Source organism: Ursus maritimus, unplaced genomic scaffold (genome assembly GCF_017311325.1).
Source record: "Ursus maritimus isolate PB19 unplaced genomic scaffold, ASM1731132v1 scaffold_2, whole genome shotgun sequence".
Classification (NCBI taxonomy): domain Eukaryota; kingdom Metazoa; phylum Chordata; class Mammalia; order Carnivora; family Ursidae; genus Ursus; species Ursus maritimus.
Window position 1 is genome coordinate 54,742,636 of NW_024424452.1, and position 27,309 is coordinate 54,769,944.

Here is a 27,309-nt window from a genome sequence, read left to right on the forward strand (position 1 = left end):
GCAGGAACCGAGGGACCCACAGTTCAGAGGAGAGTCGATCTCAGCTTGGGCTGTTTCTATTATAACTCTGTCAGCTCTGGATCATCATCTTCCTCCATACTCATTCCACCCAATGGAAGTATTTAATGGGGTTTCCATAACAAACTGATCTCAAATTTGCACTTATTAGCTAATCCCACCTTGTTACAACATTAGAAGCAGGAGGGTAAAATCTAGCCTATCTGCCCAAAACCCAGTTCTTAGAGGAACTATTTTGAGAAGTATAGACTAAATGCTGAAATAAATGAACTAAAATATTAGATTTATTTAGCCTGTCTCGTTTCTGAGTCTACATAGACCCTGACTAATCTTACAGAAGCCATTTAGGAAGTAATGTACTAAGAGAATTGATTTCTCTTTTACAAAAGAACATTTTGCCATTGAGATGAACTCGCATTGCTCTCAAACCTGTCTGAGGGTTACTTCATCTGCAAGCTGCCTTTCAGAAAATACCTTCATTGTCCTAGAGGCATTAGTTCCCCCAACATCTGTCAATGATTTGACCCTTCTGCAGAGGATTGTGTTTTTGAGGTAATTTATATTTCTGGGAATAAAACCAAAGAACTGAGAAACTGCCCAGAGGTATGGAGCTATTAATCAAAAGGGTGGTGAGGATCTGTAATTGGGTAGGTGGTCTTCCATGTGGTGTGCCCTGAGGGTGGCAGATGCTGCTGTCCACCATGCTCCTATGTGACCCTATACCATTGTACTCATTTCTGGTTTGGAGTGAAGTCATTGAAGGCAGCTGCCAAAACTTATTATGTGGGAAAACCAAGACAGCACTTCCTAGTGTAAATTCACCCATCACTTGACAGATGGAGCTCTGAGTGTGATGGAGCTCTAGGAGAAGAGTGTAGAGTGGATGAGTTCTGATGGACAGAAGAGACAGGAACTATGTGGAGAAAGGGATTCTTACTGAAATAAAGGGGAATCCCTCACTCCAGGAGACCTTGGAGGGTGAGGTCATTTACCTCACAACAGTCCATAGAACCAGCTTGGTAACTGTCAGGTTTGAAGGTGGGCAAACGCCATGTGATATTATAAGCACCTTCTAAGTTTTCAGTAATACCTCAATATTGAACATCTTAAAGGTACTGGCTCCTAGTGTTTCTAGTACAAAAGGATTACCCAAAAAGCATGTTCAAAGTGCAGATTCCAAGGGGCCAGGGTGGGGATTCCCAGCAATCTGTATTTTTAACAAGCAGCTTTGATAGTCCACGACCCTTTTTTTTCTTTTTTTGAGAAATACTGCCTCAGAGGGTACAGCATTGTTGCTATGCTACTTAAGCCGGATTTTCAAGTGGTGATTTCCTAATCCAGTGGCTCTCAGCACATTAGAATCACCTGGGGAACTTTAACCACATTCCCCATGCCCTGGCCCCATCCTCCTCTAGTTCTGATTCTGGGATGGGTCCAGGGATCAGTGCGTTTCAAACGACCCCCCAGTGATTCTAATGTGCAGCCAGGGCTGAGAATCACAGTCCTAAACCATCATAAACCGATTGCCTAAATAAGTGAAGCCAGTTCCCCACAAGTGTCTAATTTACATGATGATAATTGATGACCAACCTATTTACCTTGGTCTATCCATGACTTCCCAAAAGAAGAGCCCTGTTGTTTTGGTATGAAGCTGGAGGGGGGGGGGCGCAGAGTATATTATCTGCAGAGTTCATGTCTCAGTTAATCAAATAATTTCCTTTACTCTTCCTCATGGATTTTGTTTGATTTCTGTTGGAGTTTTATTTTGCTTTGTTTCTCACTTGGGAGACCTGGCCTTTGGTAGTAAGAGTTATAACATTCACCACCTCTTAACATGGGATTTTTCTAATTTGATTCATTTCAACACAGCTTCCAGAGATTCTGAAGGATCAGCTTTCATAAGAACAGTAAGATCTGAAATAGAAATCGTAGAAATTTGGAAGTGCCTTTTTATATTGCACAAGATGGATGGGGTGTCTTTGCAGAACCCCACAATGCAGGTCTCATTAGAGAACAAGCATTCTTTGGGGCACAGACCTTTTGCTTACAAGGAGATTACAGACTTTCTGTTCAACAGAATATTTACAAAGTCCAATGTGATACTTTCCACAGACAAGTATTCATTTCTATCTTCAACCCTTTCAAAATCAGGCTCTACTCGTCTACACGGTATAAACCTCCAAATTCTGTGTGGGGAAGTTCTTAACTGTTCAGCAAGCAAATTAAGGCAACAGTCTCTGCACAGGCTTCGGAGAGGGGCCTGGGTGTGAGTCTGCTCCATCAGCGGCGTCAGTTTTTACCTGTGGGGGAGTGAGCTGGGGCTGAAGAGCAGCTCCCAGTAATTGTGCGTTCATATTCATACTCTCGCTTAAGGCAGTGACTCACCATGGATTTGCTAGGGCCTGCCATGGCTCCCCCTTTCACCGAATCATGCTGTCAGTGACTTAATTAGTTTTTCTGAAAATTCCCCCACTTTGACAGGTTTTTGCAATAAGCACCCACGCTCACACGATCTCCGAAGGCTTGAAGGCTTCCAGTGCCTCATAACTGGGTGACTGAGAAGTGACAGGTCAGCCTCGGAGGAAACCCTGTGACTCACTATATGTGGGGCTGATCTTAGGGCTGGTGCTGTGGGAGGCCACACAGGATGGCAGCCTGCTGCTTTCTAACACACTGACCCTGGCTCCAAACAATTCTGTCTGAAAATTTATGCCAAAGAGGATGGAAGGAAGGACTGAGGAGGAGACAGACAAGGGAACGGACCTTCAGTGTTCCTGCCAAAAACATCTATGTGAAGACTGCAAGAGGGGCTGCTGGGGTCTTCTCTGTGCAACTCCCACAAACTGTGGGTGACGAGCTGGAAGGGAGAAGGAGAAAGGACAGTAGCTTTGAGTCCTTCTCTCACTATATCTGGGTCCTTGAGCAAACTAACCTCTCCCAGTGGTTTTCTCCTGTGTTTAAATGGAAGCCCTCCCCAGTTCTAAATTCTAGGAGCCTCTGGGGGTAATCTACAACCATACACTTTAAAATATTCTAATCAAACTTTAGCTTCTCTTGATTTAATCTATAATTTGTAAAACCTGACAGAATATATTCTGATCCTAAGCAATTTGATTTTCTAATAGTGTTTAGCTTTGAGTTGTATCAAAACAAGTGAGTATATGAGACCAGATTCAGACAATCAGTAGTTACACATTTCTCTAACATCAAAATAGACACATGGAAATATCAGTAGTGGTATTTCCTAATGAAACCCAATTTATTTATTTACTAATAAATGTATTTAATAAATTATATATATACATATTATAAAATATAAATGTCAACAAATAACATTTTTTTCATTGACTGCATGTAAGAGTCCCATTTGGGTTCTTGAGAAAACCTACATCATCAATAAGGTATCTTGATTATTTTTACTACAAGTGGTAGAAAGCCAACTTAAACAGAAAGGAATTGTTTCTGTTCACCTATCTGGGAAGGGGACCAAAGAAATTCCTTGAAACAAGGAAAAGGTGCAAATGCCAGGCCTTGGCAGAAACCTGGGGTACAGGACTCAAAGCTGTCAGATTCATTCTTTCTCTCCTTCCTCCATCGCAGATTGTCTCCATTTGGTTTCATTCCCTACCAGACGTTCTTCAGGCATTGGAGAAATTCACTCCTGACACTACCTGATTCAAACCTTTCAGTGCCTTGGATTCCCTGTCTTTGAAATGTGGATTGCAGCAGCATTGAACGTATGGGCTTGCTTTGAGATTGAGGGAATTGATACAAAAATATGCTTAGGCCAACACCTCACACATAGGAACTGCTCACCCAGTGCAATGATGATAGGTATTATTATTCTTACCTTCCCACCTCGAAGGACTTCTCTCTCTCTCAGTATTTGTAAGTCAACCAAGAGCCAGACTCTCACGGACCACCTAACACCATACAGTCCTGTGACCAAGAGAATGGAGGACTTTATCAAATACGCCTGGTCGCAGGGCCCCTGTCCTACAGCCAGGGCTTTGTGAATACGTGGGAAACACTTTCAGCCAGAAATAAGGGCTGTCCCAGCACATGACACACACCAACCATGCTACTGTGCAATAGTCACAATTCCTAGGCTCTTTCCCCTTAGATACTCACAGCCAGCAGATGAAACTGAGTAAAAATCACACAGCTTGGCCAAGGTGCTTAATTTCTCATAGCCTCACTTTTCAAAAAAATGGGTGTGTTAAGAGAACTAAGAGATCTTATATATCTAGCTGGATATCTGCTACATAGTAGGCCTACCTCCCCCCTCTACCCTCAGCCCCTAATATATATATATGGAGATACTTTTTTCCAAGACAGAAAAGTGCCAGGTTAAGAAAACTCTTATGTCTCCATCCTTGAGTCACTAATAAAATGCTAGACTATAAAAATCTCTAACCAAGAGCACAATTGGTTCTAAAGGTGTGATGTCCCCTCAGTGAGGTGGTCCAGTCTTCTTTGTCCTTGCCACTTCCCTTCTCAGTACAAAAATACCTTGCCCACATACCCATGACTAAGATTCCTTCCAACTCCGAGTCTGAGTCTACATTTTGTGACTAGCTATGCGATTCAGATGGCTTGTTTTCTGTTGCTATCACCTTTATCCCATCCCGTTCCTAAGCATTTTCTGTGCCATTTTTAGAGAAAATGTATTGAGCATGTTTTCTGTTTGGTTTTGGACTTGCATTTAATTAGGTATTAATCTCGCTAACATATTTCTGACCAGCATGGAAGCTTTTGTTTGGTTAGTCTCTCCCACAAGAACTAAGCTGCTCCCACCCCCACCTCCCACAGCTCAAGGTATTAAATGATTTATTGATATTGTCTGTCTCAAACATGCATTTGTTCTAAAACTTTAGAGCTAAAGTGCTACAGCTTAGACTAAAGGCCATCAGGACACTTCCATGAATGGAAATTGGAATTCTGCCACCGGACCAGGGACCATGTCTTTTTTTGCCATCGGGTTTTTTGTTCCAAAAGGAGATCATTTCTACCTACAAGTGTGTAAGCACACCCAGAAGCATGCTATAGTACACACATGTGCACGTCTTTCCATTCTTTTTCTCTCTCATGGCATCCCTTAGGATTCATTCTTTTTTTTTTTTTTTAAGATTTTATTTATTTATTCGACAGAGATAGAGACAGCCAGCGAAAGAGGGAACACAAGCAGGGGAAGTGGGAGAGGAAGAAGCAGGCTCATAGCAGAGGAGCCTGATGTGGGGCTCGATCCCACAACGCCGGGATCATGCCCTGAGCTGAAGGCAGATGCTTAACCGCTGTGCCACCCAGGTGCCCCCCTTAGGATTCATTCTTAAGCTGCAATTGTTGGCAGTCGTTTCATTGCCCTTGAGACAAGTCATTCATCTGAAGATGCCTTGATTCTCACCCCCATGCCGATGCAACCCAAATTTATATTTCACTGAAGCCAATATTGATCCTCCTATCTTTGTGTTGGCAGTTTGTTTGCTGGACATAAAATATTAAATGTAACCAACCTGCCCTCATGGCTCTTCACTAACAGCTCCTGTTCAGTGAGATGACCATGGAAATCAAGGCTTCCCAAAATCACCTGATTCGGTCCTGTAAAAATATCCAGGAAAGGATGAGGCATGTTTTACGTATTTCCCTTTATCCTACTACTTGAATAGATAATGACTTGTTGTTAAGCACCCACCATGTTCAAAGTGTATGCCTAGGTACTAGGATTGGGCAGGAGCCTAAAAACGATGAGCTCTATTCCTCAGGGGCTTAACGTTTAGTTGATAAGTCAAAGAAACACACCCATGCATAATATCCATAAAAATATACAGATGGTAGCATAAGCTATGAAGAAAGATATTTAAAAGACCCAAGTGATGGTGCAACAGAAGCAGAGAGGAGCAGAGAACACCTTATCTTCAAGGACAGCGTGATTTCCAAACCCTCCTGGCCCCTCTCACTCCACTCTCTGGCCAGGCGGGCTTGAGCTGCACAGGTGGTCCTTGACTGAAATCATTCCATGCAGACATGAGGAGGCACTATTCCTCTATTTCTTCAGTCTCATAAAATTATTTCCAGTCTCTCCATGCTTATGATCCAGTGCCAATCTCAGCTCCCCCCATTGTTATTGGGGCCTGTGTAAGGTTTGGAAATATTCTCCCTGGTGTCAGGATCTCAGCAGGAAACAGATGGCATACTCAAAGGGGCATTTGAAGAGAATTAAATGAAAAGGCTATTTATGGAGTTATGGGCAGGATTAAGAGAATCAACAAGGGAGGTTAAAGTACCCAGGGACCAGCAATAGCCAGAAGCTCTTACCTTCTAGGCCTAAAGGGGAATAAGCTGTTCTTGGAACCCAGCAAATGCTATAGCCAGTGAAGAGGGGCTGTCCCCATAGAGAAGGAATGTAGTCTTGCCAAACTGGGGTGCCGAAGAGAGGGATCAGGAGACATTAAAAAACTGAACTCTCCTTCCTTTGATGAAATCCAACTGGAAAGAGCCAGAGAGGGGAGAAGATCCCTAGGCAGTCTGCAGAGTCACTTCCCAGTGCACAGAGCAGGGCAGAGGATGGATCTGGAGGCAAAGGGAGGATACCTAGCATTTCCCCCATACCTCAGATTGGTGATGTTTCTCACTTAATATGTGACAAAGAATCCTTTCCAGGCTAGAAGATCACCTGGCAAGCTTTGGCTCACCACTCCATGATTATTGATAAAACACTAAGTAAATCTGAAGGCTTAAGGAGTATTGCACTTAAGTACTTAGACTGATGGTATATTTCCATTAAATTCTAAATAAATGTCTCGGTCTACATGAAGCAATCAAATCTACAGGTGGAAACAAAAACGTTAAGACGCTTAAGTAAATCACATGCCTTCGACTGAAATCTTTAAGAAGATGGTTGAGACTCTCTTTTGTGAATTGATTTATCTATCTGCTGATGGATCTGATCATTACTAAGATGCCTAAAAGCATCTTGGAAACTGTGCAGTTCTCTCCTTGATGCCGATGGCAGGTTTGTAATGGGAACCGGAAATAAAATTCTTTTCTTTGAAGAATCCAATGAATTGCTCCCATGTTTCCTTTCACTTAGACTTTGGGATGCATTTGAGAAATTTTCATTAATAATAAGGCAAAGTAGAGACTGCCATCCCATATACAAATGTTGATGTAGGAACAATATTTCTCAAAAGTCAGGCATACATTTTCTCTAACCCTCAAAATTTTACAGCAGGGAAGTACTTGGAGAAAAACACACAGAGATGTGGCCTAAACTCGAAATGCTGTGAAGGGTCTTCACATCTATGGTTGATCCATAACAGCTACGTGCAACCCAGAAGTGAGTTACAGAATTGCTACTGAGTCCCACTTTCTCTTCTAAGCAGTCAAGTCACTCTCTCCTAACTTTTCACACAAATAATATAATTATCATTATTATTTTTTCATACTCGCTATGTGATATGTTAAGTGCTTTACATGTGTTAACTCATAACAACCATTTGAGATAAGGGCTATTACTAATAATAACATTTAGAAATCTGATACATTGCACAATTGTTAACACGCCCCAGGATACAGTTGGTGAGTGGAGGAACTTGACTTTGAACCTGAGATTCAGGTTTCAATGGCTGTGTCCTTAAACTCACCCCATGGTTGCTCCGAATTGCATTTATGTACAGCTCAGGGGCTTTCAAAATCTTGATGAGATGTTTATAAACATATTTATCCACCAACCCATTCCTTGGAAACTTATAGAAACGTTCTTGCGCACAAACCTCAGTATAGTCCTGTGAGATAGGTATTATTATTTCCCTCTGTATAATCAGGAGCCTGAAGGACTGTGCAAGTTTCCTAAGAAATGGCCGAATGAGAACTCAGACCCAAGTTCAGTAATTGTTCTGCTGAACCACAGCTTCTTCAAGTCACCCCCTCACAGACATGAATCCTGACCCTGCAAAAATAAACTGACTCAGAATGTAATCTGGGCTCCAGGATTCACTGGCTCTGTAGTCTCGGCAAGTGATTTAAACCGTCTAAGCCTTCGTTTCCTTACCCATAAAACTGGGGTGAAAAGACCTACCTTAGTAGGGTGGCTGTAAACTTTAAATAAGTTAAAGGCCAGCGCATTGTCACTCACATATAAAATTAAAATTTAATAGATAAATTCATAAAAAGTAATCAATATCCAGTTATATCTGTAAAATGTACATCAGATGAAGTCAGTTCCCTACTGGAAACCCTCCCTTGGCTTCCCATTAAATGCAGACTCCTCTCTGGTTCAATGGGGACTTTCATTTGCCCACTTCTGTCCTCATCTCATTGCTCTCTGGCCCTTACTCACTAAGCCTGGCTGCACTAGCCTTCTTGAGAATCCAGCCCCAGGGACTTTGTACTTGCTCTTCATTTGCCCAGAATGTTTCCCCCCTAGGTCTTCACATGGTGGCCTCCTTCTTTCCATTAGCATTCCAGCTTGATTATCATCTCCTGAGAGCACATCCTGGACAATTCAACCACTCTCTGCTCTATTGCTTTATCTTATATAGTTTATACTGTACGTTGTTTCCTTTGTAACGCATATTACCTATTCGTTTTGTGGTTGTTTATTTACCGCCTCTCCCCACCCAGAAGTTCACTCCAGCCTTGTCCACTGCTGTATCCCTAACTCATAGAACAGTGTCTGCCATGTCGGATGGCTCAGTCAGTCTCTATTGAATTAATGGATGATTAAATAACCCCACCTAGTTAGCTCTACTGTTATTTCCAAAAATGTTAATCATAATTGGTGATTGTGAGCCTAGCTTACTCTAGCAACTTATTGTGGAGAATAGATATGCATCCAATGTTATATCAGTAGGGTGTGGTTATTATTTTAGTTAGCATAACGGAATTTCACTACTTTTACATGTTTGGAGCAGTATGGAAAGTATGTGAATACTGTCTGCTTCTTTGTAACATGCAATCGTGTTAAAACATGATAAGTGCCAGCGGGGGGGACACCATGGTGTTTGTGATAATTCCCAGCCATCTCACTTTGAGGCTGCTGTCCGTAGAAATACCCAAGTCCCTGTAGGGATCTATGTCAGTCCCAGAGTGGGATGTCAGGCACTTGGAAGATGTGCCCAGGTCTTCCATCAATGACCTGATGTAGAAAAAGCTCAAAGGGGCTTTTACATCACGTACTAGTATTGGAAAGCCAGCCCTACCACTTCCAAGTGGCAGAAATTTCTCTGTGCCTGTTTCCTCATGCAAACCAGTGACAATATAATACCAACCTGATAGGATTGGATAGGAGGGAGGATGAAATAAATGAGTACATATAATACACTTATAAAAGTGCGAGTGCTCAGTGAACCCATTAACTACTTTTACGTATCCTCCACAAGAGCTGGACAGAACCGGGTTCCTATTTTCTCACAGGGAGAACAGATAGAGACAATAAAAAGTGGTACGTGATAAATCCCAAATTCTCATTATCATCACTAAAATCAAACTGAGGCTAATTTTAGGATTTCCCACTAACATGGAAACCAGTTTTCCCTCCCTCATATTCATGTATATTAAGTGACTCCAAAGAACAAGGCAATATGCTAAGCATGAGTGGCAGAAGACACCCATTTCTAGCAAGGAAAATGTCTTATAATTTCTCCAGTAGCTTCACATCTCTGAATTTCAAAAGTACCAATAGAAAGGAAGACAACGTCTAGTTGTACCCTTCTTCCCCTGGGTCCCAGAATTCAATTAAAATCCTGTTCCATCTTGCCTGATCCAAAGTGTTTCAGATGAAAGGAACCTGAATGCAGACTATATCTGTAGAAGTAGAACTATAATACATCCAGTAAAGTAGCATGCAAACAGAGTTGCTGAAAAAGTCCATTTGATGATGAAAGAAAATCAGGTAGATAGAGAGTTAAATAGACAGCTACACAGAGCTTTTCCGCAAGCTAGTCCTTTATGACTGTAGCCAGCAGGACTTCTCATGAAATAAGATAATCTTGTAATCATGTAATTTCAGATTTATTGCCTTCTCTTTTTAGCTATGAGTCTCTCTAACCACAATTCTGGCAAAGCCCACTCTGGCATATTGCTATTCAAACATTCAAAACCCACGACAGGCTACCCTTTAAAAAGGCATTAGTGTAAGTGCCATGGGAAAATATACTCAAGGTTGTAGATGACTTAATATGATTTCCTTGATTGTATCTTTTTATTTATGAGGCATAATTTATGAGCACTGGAGAACAAACTGCAATGAGTGATGACTAACTACAGCCAAAGTCATAAATCAGGAGCACTGAAAGAAGTGGTGATTTTGATCGAATCTATTGAATTAGCTGTTGGCCTTAGCCAATACAGGTATTGGAAAGACCTTTTTAATATCTATTTGTCTCCCTCATGGGAATGTGATAACAATCTCATTACATGCCCCTAGGAAACAAATAATTTAATTGTTTGCCTATTAACATGCAACCTATTTACTCTACTTATTAATTACTGGCATATGGACATTCATGCTGGGTTTTTGTTTATTTCTGATGTGAATTGTCAAAAAATATATTCACATTCTCTAGTTGTAGAAAGAATGAAGTTGCTTCCCCAGTGCTGTTCAATATGAATATGTCATCAGTATTGTTGAAATGCTTTTGTGCTATTAAAAATTATGATTCCACAAGGAACCACATTACAGAATATCACAGAATTTGCAGAGAACTGAAAATGCCTCCAAATCTTAATCCTTTGAGAGTAACAGTTATAATATAACTCTTAAAATAAGCAGCCTGGAAACAGAAAAAATCTCAAATTGCTCCAAGGGCAAGGACAGTCACGGTCACTTACATTAGGAGGCAACAGATTAGAGGTTTTCTGTGAAAGATCACTGGCTGAATTTGGTACGGAGAATGAGAGTGAATACAAGATCAAATAGACATTAGCTAGGTGCTGACAGTGTAGACACATCACTAAGCCGTTCCCTTGGCTTTAACAAGACTGGTAGCATGACGATCTCTCAGCCAAAAGAATCACAAACTATTTTTACAACTAAGGATATGACAAAGGAAAAACACATCAGGAAATCCCTGGAGATTTACATTAAGAATTTCTCTTTGCATTAAGACTACACTTGGAAAATATCAGTCCTAAGGAGTGTTACTTCAGAAAGCTGTAAAGCACTAAAGCTTTGTGTAAGACAAAGCACTAAACTCTACAGTTAAGTGTAGGAGTTGGGCTAAAGAATAACTAGCACAGTAATGTAAGCACGCAACGGGCTACCATTCTGGGAGAATTTCTCAGCTCGATCTTCCCTTCCCCTGGCCCCTGCAGAGTCATGGTTCCTTCTCTGTCTCTTTTGCAACAATTATTATGAATGCTTTCTGTTCAAACATTCTTGCTTCCCTTCTGGAAGCGAATGAAAAGGAGAAATGTGTTGCGAAGAAGTGGGAACATTTAGAATAATAGGCTGCAAGGGAAAAATGGATCCAACAAGCTTCAGAAATATCAGGATTTCAAGAAATTTACACCTGGAGTGAAAACTAGGTAGCAAACGGTCTTTCTACAAAGCTGATGAGCTCTGGTTCTGTTTGGAACCATGACCACTGTAATAAACTCTATGATGATTATTGTAGTTGTAACATCTTCAAACAGATACATGGTTCATGCTTGTTTGAATGGCTGAAGGTAAAGGAAATGCAGAGTACAACAGATGTCTGTCATACAGACGTCGTATGAACAGAAATTTAAAATGTAGAGTGCCTGGATTTCTGTACCTGGTTCTATAGAGGGTAGCCTTCTGCATTTCTCAAACAATCTTGGACACAAGAATCACTTGGAAATCTGTTGGAAAGACAGGTTCCAAGGTCCTTTCACCAAAATCCTGATATAGGTACCCAAAATGATTTTGATGATCGTGGCCAAGGAACACTTTTTCACAAAGACTCCTCTGACGGAAGATTTCTAGGAAGCAGCTTTAAACAGAGAAGATGCGATCAAACCCATTTCCACAGCAGTGGGATTCTGGCAGCTTGGTGGCAGGTGCTGACACTAGGTAATTGAAATTTTTTAACGTAAAATACAGTCATTAGTCCTGGGGGGTAATAAATAAAAGAACAATTTCATTTCTTTAATGGAAAATAACATGAAGATAGTAATAGTCACTGGTTAGACTTTTTAAATTAGATTGAAAAGAGAAATATAAACAGAAATTCATGTACTATTTTTCTAGTCAATTATAGAATTTGTGATTCAATGGTTTTAGTTGTTTTGTTTTTATCCAAATAGTTAATCCACGTTTTCTGTGACATCTTCTTACATTATAACCTTGTTGTGGTTACAACCAAAACCTTAGAGAAGAGAATACCCCAACCCAGCCAGTCCTGGCTTGTTCTGGTCTGTAACAGCTCTTCGTTGGGAGGTTCCTAACTCTTACAGCTATAATTGGGGGGGGGGGGTGCAAGTGCTCACTAAACACAGATAATAAATTGTTTTAGTGAAAACTTTAATCATCTTTTTTTATTCTAAAAGAGTAAATATGTTCGACTGGATACTGTAGAAATAGGGATATTGTTAATAAATAAATAAATTAAGAGTATCCTTAATTTTTGTCACTTTGACTTGAAACTCATAACCTTTACTTGCTCCCATCCCACCAATACATCCCTTCTTTTCTGTGAGCAGCCCACACAGAAAAAGCCCACATTTTTGTAACCAGTGATCTTGACAGGAAATCTTGGGTCACAAACCAGATGGATTGGTTTGTCCGTTAGGTAAATGTAGGTGAATAGGCGGTAATGGTTGGATGGAAGGATGGATGGATGGATGGATGGATGGATGGGTAGATTAGATAGACCACAGAAAGAAGGAATAGAGATAGATACAGTAGGCAACTCCATGTTCACAACACATTATATTTCTTGATTTTTTTATATTGGTTCATTAAAATTAAAAGATCAGGTCATATTGCTCAAAATTTCCCATGAAAGATCTCTGCTTCTTCTTTCTCTCCCCTATAAAGATGGACCCAAATCTTGGGGTCATTGTTTCACAGTAGAAATCATAAGCATATCTGTTAGCATTTTTTTAAGATTTATTTATTTTAGAGAGAGAGTGTGTGCACGAGTGGGAGGGTCAAAGGGAGAGGGAGGAGAATCCCAGGCAGACTCCATGCTGAGTGTGGAGCCTGACTCAGGGCTCAATCTCATTACCCTGAGATCGGGACCCGAGCCGAAATCGACCGGGACACTCAACCAGCTGAGCCAACGTGGTGCCCCTCTGTTAGCATTTTTATTCTGAACCCTGAACTGCTATACTTCAGTTCCTTGTTTCTTGCTTCACTGGGCATAGGCAGGACTTTTTACCTCAACAAAGAGGATACCATCGACAGTTTCTTTTTTACTCTTCTTCTGGCAGTTTGGTATAACAGAAACACTGCCTTGTGGGACAAGTTTTGTGAAATCCATAATTCTTCATTATTTCAGTCAGCTTTCTTTTCATTGTAACTGCTTTCATTTCCAGAGGAGCTCATGTAAATAGGCTGATCCTGCTTTGCATAAACACGTTGATTTATATGAATGCTATTTTGATCTCAAATTGATTGAATACTAAAAAGAAAGACTAAGAAAAAGAGCAGTATATTATGAAGGTCTCCCGTCAAAGACAAAAGACACTAAGTCCTACATATATTCCCAGTTAGTGATGGAGAATTTCAAATGGCCTAGTTTTAAGAACAGAATATTTCTACAGAAATATAGGGAAATGCTATAATAGTGAGGCTCAAGTGTTTTAAAATACCACGGATTTAATCATATTTTGGGAATAGGACTCTACTCAGTAAAAACTCATCTAACACAGGAAGGTGTGAGGTTTAATCTTTATCTGACAACACCAGCATTAAAAAGCCTTCAGAGTATTCATAATACCACATCTACATCAAAAATGAAAGCAAAGTGAATGTTCATAATCTGGGGCCAGACCTGTGCTAAGCACTTTCTCTGAATTATGCTTATTTCATTTTTTTTCAACATCCCCATATCTGCACTGCGGCTTTCTCCTATTGGTGCTCAGTAATTAATCGACAACTTGCTGAATTTTTATTTTATTACACCTACTTTTATTTTCCTCCTTGTTTTCTTTCCCATCCATTGTGGCCTCTATTAAAATTCTGTATGCCCTTCATTTAATTACATAAGGAAGTCATTAGTCTGAGGCTGCTCTAATGCTTTGAAGGCCTACATAAACCAAAATCTAAGCTGGTAAATGCTTCAAGATTACAAAATCAAAACACTAAGAACAACCAACCTTATACCGCCAATAGGCATTGTGTTATAGCCAATCAAATAAATTCCTTTCTTTGCTTCTGCACTTTCCCCATGGGAGTTTTTCCTCTGGCTCCTGTTGGCTAAGTGCTCCTAACCACTTCCAGTTTGGCACTGCCCCATTAGAATTGTTTTTTGCTCAAATAAACTCTTAAAATGTTTACTATGCCTCAGTTTATCTCTTAATACCTTAAACCACCAACCAGAGGCCTACTCTTGGCATAGAACTTGGTATTAATATGTACACCTTATTTTGTGTCCCTTCCCCAAGAATATTTTTTTTCAAACTTTTGTGTAATAAAAAACGTTCTCCCCTACCTCCTGGAAAGATATTTGAATTAAAGAGGTTGGTCTGCGGTGATGGGTAGTAAGGAGGGCACATATTGCATGGTGCACTGGGTGTTATACACAACTAATGAATCATCGAGCCTTACATCGAAAACCGGGGATGTACTGTATGGTGACTAACATAATATAATAAAAGATCATTATTAAAAAATAAATAAATAAAAAAATAAAGAGGTTGGTCTGGATGTCCATCGACAGATGAATGGATAAAGAAGATGTGATATATGTGTATATATGTATACACATCATATATATATCATATATATATTCATCAAAAAGAATGAAATCTTACCATTTGCAATGACATGCAAGGAACTAGAGGGTATTATGCTAAGCAGAATAAGTCAGTCAGAGAAAGACAAACACCATATGATTTCACTCATGTATGGAATTTAAGAAACAATATAGTTGAACATACAGGGAGGGAAGGGAAAATAAGATGAAAACAGAGAAAGAGACAAACCATAAGAGACTCTTAACTTAAGGGAATAAACTGAGGTTTGCTGGAGGGGAGGTTGTGGGGGGTTGGGGTCACTGGGTGATGGGCATTAAGGAGGGCATGTGATGTAATGAGCACTGGAATTTGTATGCAACTGATGAATCACTAAATTCTACCCCTGAAACTAATAATACACTATATGTTAACTAAATTAAAATAAAAATTTTAAAAATAAAATTAGATTGCTTTTTTAAGAAGTTTTTTAAAAGATTTTTCAAATTTTTAGTAATAATTACCTAAGTGTAAAAAAGAGAGCGAGAGAGGTTGGTTTGGAGCTGACTGAGAAGCCGGGGACTCTCTCATTAGCTCTGGAATCTGACCTCTTCACCAATAACCTCCAAGCCTACTGTCCCTATGCCAAGACTGACCTTGGCCACTTCACAGGGGACTAGAAGAGCAGCTTCAATTGCGGTGTGGTTTCCATGAATCAGTTCTCCCGTTGCAAAAACAGTGTGCTGCTCCCTACTTCCCTGTGCCTGTGAAAATAAACGCCCCTCACCGGAGACAACCTGGACCTGCCTATGCGTCCTAGCAGACTAACTACCTACTCCAGAGCTGCAGGTGTTTGTCCATGGACAAGTCCTTCAGTGCTCGTGATCCTGAGTCTGGATGATACAGAGAATCAAAAGCACGGTTTATCGGGAAGAGCAATAAGAGAGTTTACTGGAGAGCAGAATTCTCAGCTCTTGTAACTTCCATCACCAAGAGAGTGACATTTTCAGAGCCTTGATTTTCTCACCGGTAAAGGGGGCTGAGGGCACATTCTCCAGCCACCCTCGAAAGTTGTGTTGTGAGGACTAAGTCAGATAAGACCTGTTAAAGTGTTTTGTAAATTGTAGGCTTTATACAAATGTGCATGATTATTATGCACCTGGTGAGAAGAAAGCATCAGAGCTCTAAAAAGGGCAGGTTCTGCTCTGGAAGGGGGTTAGTTGTCTCTTAAAAATGGGGCTTCTGGCAATCCTATCGGCAAGGGGCTGGAGATTGCGTTTGATGGCAATCTGAGAGCAGTTCAACATCAGAAATTTTACTCTTCCAAAGGAAACCACTAAAAAAGGAAAAAGGTGTGGAAACACTGATAGAAGTGGGGCCTAACTACTAAAAATCTCTCCAATGTTTATTCTCTGGAAGATATCATTGATGCAAAAGTAAAAGAAACAAAGCTAAACTCTCACTGCCGAGTATTCTACCGTCTGCTTCTAAGCATCTCATAGTTTGAAGGTTCTGCATGCTTTTTTAACACTGCACACCTGGAATGTGTGTACTATAGAATCAAACAGGTTTTCCAGACTCTAAAAGCTCAGGACAAATATAAATAAATAAGTATATATATTTATATATTATATAAGTGCACATATATATACATGTATTAAGACACTGAATGAGAAAGAAAATTTCCTGCAGTTAGATCTGCACCACATGAAAGCTTACTAAGGAATACTCCTACCCCTAAACACGCAGACAGTCTTCTTGTATTGCCATTTAGATCTATCATCCTGATTGATCGCTGTGTAGTTGGCTGTTATTGGGCCTAATTTAACCCGATACACTCACACATCCGTCTACTCTGTCTGTGGTACCTGACATTCTACAAATTACGGACTCATGCAAATGACGACCTAAGGCAACCTTTTAGGATATTCGTGTTTAATTATACAAATGGTTCTTGATAAATAAGATTATACATCCTTCCATATGTTTATTCCCTCCTTGATGAAAGGAAAATTTAATTTTCATGCAGATTTGGTGGGGACGGTGTTTAAGAATTGCTGAGTTTTATGCAGTCTGCAGACCCACTCCGGTGGCAGAAGCTGACAAAATCACTCTACAGCCCACACGGAGATGAGGAGTTTTTCATTAGGCTTTAACCAGCCCGCTGCATTCTGAAATTAGGGCTCCTAATCGGCCCCCTTTGTGTCCACGTGGCCAAAGGCAAAAAAAGAGGAAGGACCTGCTCTCCTCTGTGATTACAAAATTGCAAGACCCAGGTTTATCTCATTCTGTTGTGTTTGGTTGTCAACTTTTCTTTCCGCCTGAAGTTACCTTGCTTTTGAGTAGTCTTCTTGATTTCTCTTTGGAGGTCTGGGCAGTGAATTCAGCAGGAAAAGCCCCCAGTACCTGGACATGGTGTAGAACTGGCCCTGCTCCCCCAGAAGGTCTCAGGGCCCCCACCTTCCATGCAGTCTCTTCTGCCCAAGCGGTGGTCAACATCAGCGCCCCTGGGAAGCCAAACGGAGTCGTCAGTCTCTACAGGCTGTTCTCCAACACCAGCGGGGTGGAGACAGTGGTGAGTAGCAGAGTACTCTGAACAAAAACCCAGGATGGTTTCTTCTTTAAAAATAGACTGTGGTGCCCTGGCCTTTTCTTCCACTTGAGACTTCTTTCTTTCCCATCTGTTCTCAGTTGCCCATGATGAACTTAGCACAAAGATCCATCCGAGAGAAATAGTGAGTATCAGGAAACATACAGAAAACTATGTAAATATTCAGGGAGAGAAGTGCCAAAGGTATTAAAGGTATTAAAGACTCCACAAACATAGGAAAACTAGTACTTTAGCGACAATTAATTTAATTTAATTAAAAAATGCATGTCAAGGATTGGCATGGAGTAAGGGGTCAACACGTGGCCATTGTTGGTGGTGTAAATGTTAATATGAGAAAGAAAAATTAGAGCAAAGACTATCCTCGGAATCCCCATTCTGGCATGAGCAAATCTCTAATAACACACAGAAAACTCAATCTTTCTTTTGGTGACTTCAAGAGAGTTCCAGCGCTTTGGGAGAGAGCAGAACAGTTTGGCCAGCACAACTCCTGCTCCACTGTTTGTGTATTGGCACGTTTGGGGCACATGAGGGAAACACAATGGACAGTTTAGAGAAATTATCTTTCACACTGTGTTTTAGCAAAGCCACTGGCTGAAGGGACCCTAATAAGGAACTAGACCAGTTCCTACATTATTTATACAAAGAGCCTGAGAGCCAACGTGATGAAGCTTCTTCTCTGTGGCACAGTGCCTAACACCCTCACGTTGCTCCTAAGCATAGATTATAACACTTTGTTCACACACACACACACACACACACACAAAAGAAATTCATGGACAAGTTATGCAGATCCTACTATGACATTATAAATTATTTTTACCAATTTAGGAAACAATTTGGGTAAGTGTGGAGAAATCCTCTGAGGCCAGAGTTTCAGGTATTGAAACACAATTTCAGAAGACAACTTGCAAGGAAAGAGGTCTCATATTGAATGTTAAAGGAATATTAGCATATTTTCTACAGGGCTTCGTATTCAATAAATATAGATGATGTAAATACAATCAACCCTTGATTATCCACGGTTATAAAATGATAATATTAATAAACTAAAATAATTTATATTTGGAGTGCATTGCATGCATTTTTTTAAATAGCAGATCACTCTTCTTAATTATGTTGCTTATGCGAATGTAAAAATTTGTTTTCCAGTTTCTGAACTCTTTTGTTCCAAAGAGTTCTTAATAAAACCACAATGAGATAAAAAACATGCTCCAAATAAACCAAAAAGTTTATAATGTAACAAAGACGGTTGAGAAAAAGACTATATTTCATATACACCAACACCCTCAAGGAAAGAGATGGACTTTTAGGCTCTTACATATACATAAAATATAAAAAAATAACATATACAATTGAAGCACCTGCTTCAATTGTTGCAGCAAATGTCAAAATATATATGAAATACATATTTCAAGCTCTTAAATACTCTAACATGGATTTGAGGGATTTTTTGGCCCAGAAAACACATGCAGATAACAATGGCAAAGTATGGACCTTTGTTTTTTTTGTTTTGTTTTTTTTTTAAGATTTTTTTAATTTATTTATTCGACAGAGATAGAGACAGCCAGCGAGAGAGGGAACACAAGCAGGGGGAGTGGGAGAGGAAGAAGCAGGCTCATAGCGGAGGAGCCCAATGTGGGGCTCGATCCCATAACGCCGGGATCATGCCCTGAGCCGAAGGCAGACGCTTAACTGCTGTGCCACCAGGCGCCCCAAAGTATGGACCTTTGTAACTATTGAGTACAAATATAATTCAAATATAGATTTTGTTTATTGAAAAGGCATTATTCTGAGGGTCGCAGAATTTCATCGGTATTTTGTGTGTTTCTGTTGGTGGGAATGTAAACTGGTGCAGCCACTCTAGAAAACAGTATGGAGGGTCCTCAAAAAGTTAAAAATAGAACTACCCCATGATCCAGCAATTGCACAGCTACGTATTTACCCAAAGGATACCAAAATATTAATTCGAAGGGATATATGTTCCCCAATATTTATAACAGCATTCTCTAGAATAGCTGAATTATGAAAAGAGCTCAAGAGTCCATCAACTGATGAATGAATAAAGAAGACATAGTATATATATGTCCAGTGGAGTTGATTCAGCCATAAAAAAAGAATGAAATCTTGCCATTGGTAACAACATGGATGGACCTAGAGAGAATTATGCTAAGTGAAATAAGTCAGTCAGAGAAAGACAAATACCATATGATTTCACTCATATGTGGGATTAAGAAACAAAAATGATCATAAGGGAAAGAAGGAGAGAGGGAAACCAAGAAATAGACTCTTAATTATAGAGAACAAACTCCCAGAGGAGAGGTGGATGGAGGGATGGGTGAAATAGGTGATGGGGATTAAGGCGCACACTTCCTGTGATGAGCACCGGGCATCGTATGGAGATGATGAATCACTAAATTGTACACCTGGTACTAATATTACACTGTATGTTCACTAACTGGAATTTAAATAAAAATTTAAAAATATATATTTTGCGGGGCACCTGAGTGGTGCAGTTGGTGGCATATCTGACTTGGTTTCGGCTCGGGTCACGATCTCAGGGTAGTGAGATCCAGCTCCTCTTAGGGCTCTGTGCTCAGTGTGGAGTCTGCTTGGGATTCTCTCTCCCTCTCCCCTTGTCTCTCCTGCTGGTGTGCTCGCTCTCTCTCTCTCTCAAATATGGGTGTATGTGTGTGTGTGTGTATATATATTGCATGTTTTGTGCCATATTCTATTATCTTTCTACAGTGATAAACAATATTATGCCTTGTGATTTCTATCCCATTGCCTCAAACTTCGAACCATTTATATCATTACGTTTTTTGCCTGTTTAAGTCATGCTTCTCCAAGCGGACTGGCAATTCCTTGAGGGTCAGTGCTATGCTAAATGCTTCGGGGCATCTCCCAGGGTACGGAGTGTGGCACTGTCTTCGTAGGAGGTGGGATGCATGATCAACAGTAACCAGTTGTCTGTGATCTGTGACACGGCCTCATCTAGTCCCCTCTGTCTTCCTACAGCTGTCGGAAGGCATGGCCACCCAGCAGACTCTCCATGGCCTGCAGCCCTTCACCACGTACTCCATCGGGGTGGAGGCCTGCACCTGCTTCAATTGTTGCAGCAAAGGGCCCACGGCAGAGCTGAGAACTCATCCTGCTCCACCCTCGGGACTGTCCTCTCCCCAAATCCAGACGCTGTCCTCGAGGACAGCTTCCTTCCAGTGGAGCCCACCCCTGTTCCCCAACGGTGTCATTCAAAGGTAATGGGCCAGACAAGAGGATGAATGAGCCGAAATGAGACACGCATACGGACTTGTAGCTGCCCGGCACTGCCGTGCTTGTTGAACAAATACCTATAACAAACCAGACAAGTAAATTGATTTGAGTTGTAATGTTCCCTGCAAAGTGTTTAAATCACAAAATCAACTAGATAGAAAGGTGAACAACCAAATTGTCTTTAAATAAGAAAGATGATGCAGTGTGTTTGCATTCCCTGAAAGAAGAGGCTCCTTCTCATGGTTCCCTGGAATTATTCCTTCTATAGGCCTCCACTGGAACATAGGAAACTCCTGGGGTTAAATCAGAACTTCCTTGATCTAATTTAAAATGTTGTCATGAACCACTGTTTGGAAAAACAAGGAAGGTATTTCACTCAAAATAATCTGGACAAAAACATATTGTTTTATTTTTGTTGGTTGGTTGGCTTTTATTTATTTGTTTTAAAAAAGATATTCTCTATTTTCAACAGAGGAGAAAAATTGTATCACTCTTCTCTGAAAAGAGAGACATGTCTTCTCTCTACCGACGTTGCTGGCGGGACAGCACGTGTGAGCACGTGTGACCCCTCTGGTTCCATCTGCTGCTCATTTCCAGCGGCATTCAATAAATTGTTGCTGAGAGCCGTTTCCCACGAATGGAAATCAGAAAGACCTGGTGGTTCCGGGAACACAAAATGTCTCCTCACAACATACACCCCGTTTGGAGAGAAAGTTACACTAATCTTACTGCCTGCTTTCTGATTCTAGCTATGAGCTTCAGCTCCACGTGGCTTGCCCTCCGGATTTAGCCACACTGTGCAGCCCCAGCCAGGCAGAGACCAAGTACAAGGGGCCGGGGTCCACAGCCAGCCTTGCCGGCCTCCAGCCCTACACCACCTACAAGCTGAGAGTTGTGGCCCACAACGAGGTGGGCAGCACGGCTTCTGAATGGATCAGTTTCATCACCCAAACAGAATGTGAGTAGAAGTGGCTGCCACCAACAGCCAGAGGGGTAGGGGGCAGCCAGGAGACAGTTCTTGTTGTTGTTGTTGTTTTTCAGATTTTATTTATTTATTTGACAAAGCATGCTCAAGCAGGGGGAGGGGGAGGGGCAGGTAGAGGGAGAAGCAGGCTCCCCTCTGAGCAAGGGGCCCAGCTACATGGGGCTTGATCCCAGGACCTGAGAAGGCAGACACTAACCCACTGAGCCACCCAGGCGCCCCCGAGATGATTTTTTTTTTACTTTGCCACTCCTTTTCTTTTCAAATTACATGGCATGGCATAATCTAGAAAGCATTTCCAGAAAGCATTGAGACACGGCACTGTCAAGAAAAGCAGAACAATTAACTAATAAATTGGGGCCTCCTTGCATTTCTATAAAATAACTTCTTTTCAGAATTTATAAGGTATATATTGTCTATTGTTTAAAAATGACAAATACAAAAAGAGGGCACCTGGCTGTCTCGATCAGAAGAACATGGGACTCCTGATCTTGGGGTCATGAGTTCGAGCCCTATGTTGGGTGTAGAGATAACTTCAATAAATAAACTTTAAAAAAATAACAAATGCAAAAAGGATTAAGAATAAAATTAGTACTTATAGTCAGAACCAGCTACACCATGTGCAGGGCCCAGTGGAAAATAAAGGTAAGGGGCCCCTTATTCAAAAATCACTAAGAATTTCAAGACCGTGACAGTAGAGCATCAAACTAAGTTCTTGACTCTTATGTGAGGGGCCCCATGCAGCTGTGCAGTTCACACACCTGTAAAGCCAGTCCTGCTTATAATCCCACCACCCAGAGGCAACTACATCAGCTTTTTGGCATAATTTATTCCTTTAATCCTTTTCTCATGCAGTTTCTATTATGTGGCTGAGATCACTCTAATGAAAATTTCATAGTCTGCTTTTTATACTTGACATTATTTTATTTGCATTTCCCATGACATTAAAAATGCTTTAGCCACCAAGTTCAATGGCTAAACAATTTTCCATCCTATGAATTGGTTGGGCATTTTAGTTGTTCTTATATTTTTCTTTATAAATGTGGTGACAAATTTCTTTGTGAACCAGTCTTTGAACATCCGATCATCTTCAAATTAAATTTCAATGAATGGAATTTACTACATCAAATATTTTAATATCTTAAGGCTTGGGATACTTATCACAAGTTGGCTTTCCAGCCACATTATATCAAATTATAATCTCATCTTCAGGATTTGGCATTGGCATTTTTTAAAGTAAGAGTTACACATTCACTAAAGTCCAATGCCCCACATAAAGACTTTAATGTGACTGGGCGGCAAGGCAGGATGTTAGGCCACTGGTCACTCTTCGAGGCTTGTTCCTGGCACTGTTCAAGGATTTTACAAATAATCCTTGGCACAAGCCGATGAAGTAAGTGCTATTATCCAAATTTACAGAAAGAGAAAACTGAAGCAGGGCCGTGGGCCATATACTACAGTTCCAAGATGCCATTCACGTAGACGAGAATCTGACCGGAGGCTCTGGGAGCTGAACCATGAAGTGGCCCCCAACTAAGGCCAGAGCTGAAGTCAGCGGCCAGTTTCCACACCTCGAAAGTGGAACTATTACTCTAAAGTCATGATCCCCCAGCTCAGTAGCCCCCTCAGTACCACTATGTTACCCTGGTCTGTAAGAAAGATTTCAGACCCTCCCTACCCTCTTCAAGCCTCCCACATCCTCCCACCCCTCCCCCCCAAGCCCTCACCCCCCCACACACCCATCCTATCCTCGCTCGCCTCTCCCTATATTCTCTGCAGATCTCCTTGCCTCCAAGTTCACCAGGAAAAGACAAGTCTCCAGTCAGAATTTTGCTCCCTTCCCACCCCAGACCACAGCACTCACCTGCAATTGGCTTCATTTCTGTCTGCCACGAGGAAGGGTGGTCTCTCTACCTGGAATAATCCCACCTCTTGTGCTTCTACTAGCAGCCCTTCCACTAATGACTGTCCTCCTCTCTGCGACCTTCAGTGTATCCTGGTTGGAGTCACAGTTGTTTCTCTCCCTCACGTCCCCTCTGCTGACTGCCACACTCCTCCCTTCATAGCAAAACTTGTCTGAAGAACACTCTTCGCGTCTTTGCCCATTTTCTTTCTTCCCGTTTACCCTTTAACTTCCTCCAGACTGATTTTCACCTCAGCATTGCATGACAGTCTCTTCCTCAGTTTGCCCTCGACCCCCAGAGTGACAATCAGAGCGCATTTTTCACTCTCACTGACTTCCCGGGACTATTCAAGGCAGTGGAAACCTCAATCCTTTTTGAAAAAGCAGTTTCCCTAAAGAGAAGGAAAAATAAAGTAAGATGAAAGCAGAGAGGGAGGCAAACCAGAAGAGACTCGTTAACTCTAGGAAACAAACTGAGGGTTGCTAGAGGGGAGGCCAGTGTGGGGATGGGGTAACTGGGAGATGGGCATTAAGGAGGGCACTTTAAGTAATGAGCACTGGGTGTTATACGCAACTGATGAATCACTAAATTCTGCCCCTGAAACTACTAATACAATCTATGTTAACTAAATTGAATTTAATAAACAAACAAACAAGCAAGCAGTTTCCCTAGTTTTCCTAAGTGTCTCCTGGTCTCCCTCCTGCCTCTTTGGATATTCAGTTTGAGTCAGTTTGTTGGTTGATCGTACACCAACCAAGCTCTTCCAGTTTCAGTCCCAACCTTTCCCCCCACTCTGTCCCTCCTCTCGCCTTCGCTCTTGGGGGGTTAGAGTTCATCCACTTCAAGGCTGCCGCTCCGAAGGCTGACTCCCAGATGGTCACTGCTACCCCCGTCTTCTGCTTTGAAACCAGACCCCACGCGCACACCCACGTCCTCACCTCAGCCCGGATGTGACAGCCCCAGACGCAGCTGGCATCTTCCTCCTAACCTGCTCCTCCTGCAGTCGGTCCTCACTTTCTCCATCTTGTCTCCAGCCCTGGACGGCTGTGTTTGAGCACCCAGCATGCGCTGTTTAATGAGTGACCGAACGCACCCACAACTTCTCAGCCTCTCAACTTAGTGTTGGCGCCACATACGCTGCGTTCCTTGTCACTTGTGCCCTGATCCCAGCAAAGTGGCCAGATTCTCAATAACGTCTACTGTCTAATAGTAACTGCGGAGCCGGGGCGCAAGAGCATCTGGCTCTGGGGGCTCCCAAACAGACCAGGTTCGGCCACTCGCCCTGCTGACAAATCTGGAGGCAGAGAGCTGAATGGTGGGGACACAAGAAAGGAATTTATTTCCATGAGGCCAGTACCTGGAAGGCAGCTGGCTACCATCTGGAAGCCTGTCTCCAAAGTGCTGAAAACACTTCTAGGTTTCTATAAGGAAAATGGACAAAGGTCAGTGGGTACATACGGGGGCCAGTGAAGGTCTGGTGGACCACTGTTTTGGGGTCAGTCACAGGACGGGGTCTCACTGACTCAGGGCAGTCCTCATTGCTTGAAGGGGTAGTTTCAGTTCCCATCATGGGATGCTTTGCCTGCAGGGTCTTTTGCTGAATTCAGAGATAGCTGGAAAGAACTTAATCAATTAGAAAGTATAGACTGAAGTCAAAATGGAGGTGGATGAAGTCCCTTTTCCTAATATGCAAATTCCTTTATCTTCCTGCCTGTTCTTCTCACTATCCTCCCTTCACAAATCTTAAAGGAGCCATGAAAAATATTTGTGCCTACATGAAAGCTCAGTAAAATGAATTCTGACTTACTCATAAAAATGCTACTATATTCAGGGAGTGGGAGAAAATATAATCACCATCCCTGAGAAGCAGTTACCCTTCATCATACAACCATAAGCCACTTTTGTCAATTATTCCAGTTTTGTGAGTGTGTGTATTGGCCAGAGGGCCAGGCCAAAACAGCTGTGTGAGGTTTGCAAGTATAACCAATTCTCTTATTCGTCAAGCTGAGTTTTGCCAGATTTTTTTTTCCTTATGCTGGAAAAAACCAGAGTGAACAGATTTTAGATTTCCTTCCTTTCTGTTCTTCCTTTCCTTTGAAGAGGTAGCACCGAGGAAGAAAGGGCTCACTCAGTCCACTGTACTGGACCCACAGACATGGAAAAGTACAATTCGTGACTGGCTATCATATGGGTTTGTAAATACCATTCATGCTACTTTTAACTCATGATGCACACTAGAATAGAAAAAATATGGATCGGAAATACAGACCGCAAAGTGCGTTAGAAGTAGTATTTGTAGTTTTATATAAACGTGATCACTTAACACACTCAGAAAAGGGTCCAGAGAGGCAGTAGCAACGCATTCAGCCCCCTCCACCTTAACTACGCCTCCAGCACCAGAACAGAAGTGAGGTGTGAATGTTTAACAACTCGCCTTCTTGAGAGAAAAATCTCCTGATTGGAGGCACTTGCCAGTTTCCATGGTGTAACTACTCCCACCGTGGCTGATTTCAGGGTGACAGTGTGACGGCACAGAGCACAGCTGGAAAGAGGTGGCTAGTGGTGGGCCTTCTGTAATCTCCGTACCGTCCAGACACACGGACGTAAATAACCTCAAGAGTAGAGATAATACAGTGTAGGGAAATGATTAAGGAGTTATGAAAGTTGAGTACATATTACCTTTCTTTTAATACCATTTATTTCAGTTTACCATTTATTTCAGTTTACATACTTTACTTTTTAATAACGGTTGGGTTTAATAACCAACTCACAAAATCCCTAGTCACCACTGGACTGCACCCATAAAGCAATTAGTAAATTGTGCTCCTTTGAGTAAATGTGTACTGGGTACAACAAAGCAACATGGGCTTTACGGTTTAGCAGGTCTGGGTCCAGATCCTTGGTCTCCTACCAGCAACTGACATTAAGCAAGTTACTTGGCTCCTCTGAGCCTGAAAAATTAGGAACTAGTTCTTACAAGATGGTTTTGAAGATTAAATGAGATAAAACGCATCAAGTGCAAAGGGCATAGTGGCTTTTCCCATTTTCTCAGTCTCCAAATCCATTATTTTTGATGATTTTGGTTGTTTAATCACTCTTTCCCCTGGAGGATTTCCGTGTCCTGCAAGGCAAATAAACCTCCCATCTTTCTATTTTTGTACTATTTACAAGCCTCCTCTTTATTTATACTGTTACAATGCAGAGGAGATGTGGAAATCTACTGAATTAAGTGACAGAGGGAAGCCACAGACAAATACGACAGTATATTCCATTGTGATATTGGGCAAAATTTGTGTTGGAAAAACAGATATTTAAAGAAGGTTTGGTAGCTCTTGTTTTTGTATTTGCAGGAATATTTTCTTATGGCTTTCTTATTTTAAAAGATAAGAATCAAAGTTGTCTTGTGGTTAAATCCTGGGATGACCAAAGTATAATTATTCTTTATTTTGCTATATTTCCTAACATCAGCAACAGATGGGTTTAATTTCTAAAGAAAGAAGGACATCTAATTTATTTCCACCACTCCCTTTTTTCTTTTCTTAAAAGCCAATTTAGTATATAGATGGATCTTAATGCTGTTACAAATGTATTGATTATTTTGGAGAAAACAAGATCTCATGAAATAAATCTCTTCTGACTTGACAAGATGATATGGTAACCCTTCA

The 27,309-nt window shown here is 41.3% G+C and overlaps 1 protein-coding gene across 1 annotated transcript in view; it reads left to right on the forward strand.

Annotated features, from left to right (window-relative positions):
- The window catches only part of USH2A (usherin), a 676,781-nt gene that overhangs the window by 635,121 nt on the left and 14,351 nt on the right, over positions 1–27,309 (forward strand). The window contains exons 64-66 of the mRNA XM_040636016.1: positions 17,246–17,452; positions 20,504–20,742; positions 21,508–21,716. Of these exons, the coding sequence (XP_040491950.1) occupies positions 17,246–17,452; positions 20,504–20,742; positions 21,508–21,716 (655 nt within the window). The remainder of the gene's footprint in view (positions 1–17,245; positions 17,453–20,503; positions 20,743–21,507; positions 21,717–27,309) is intronic.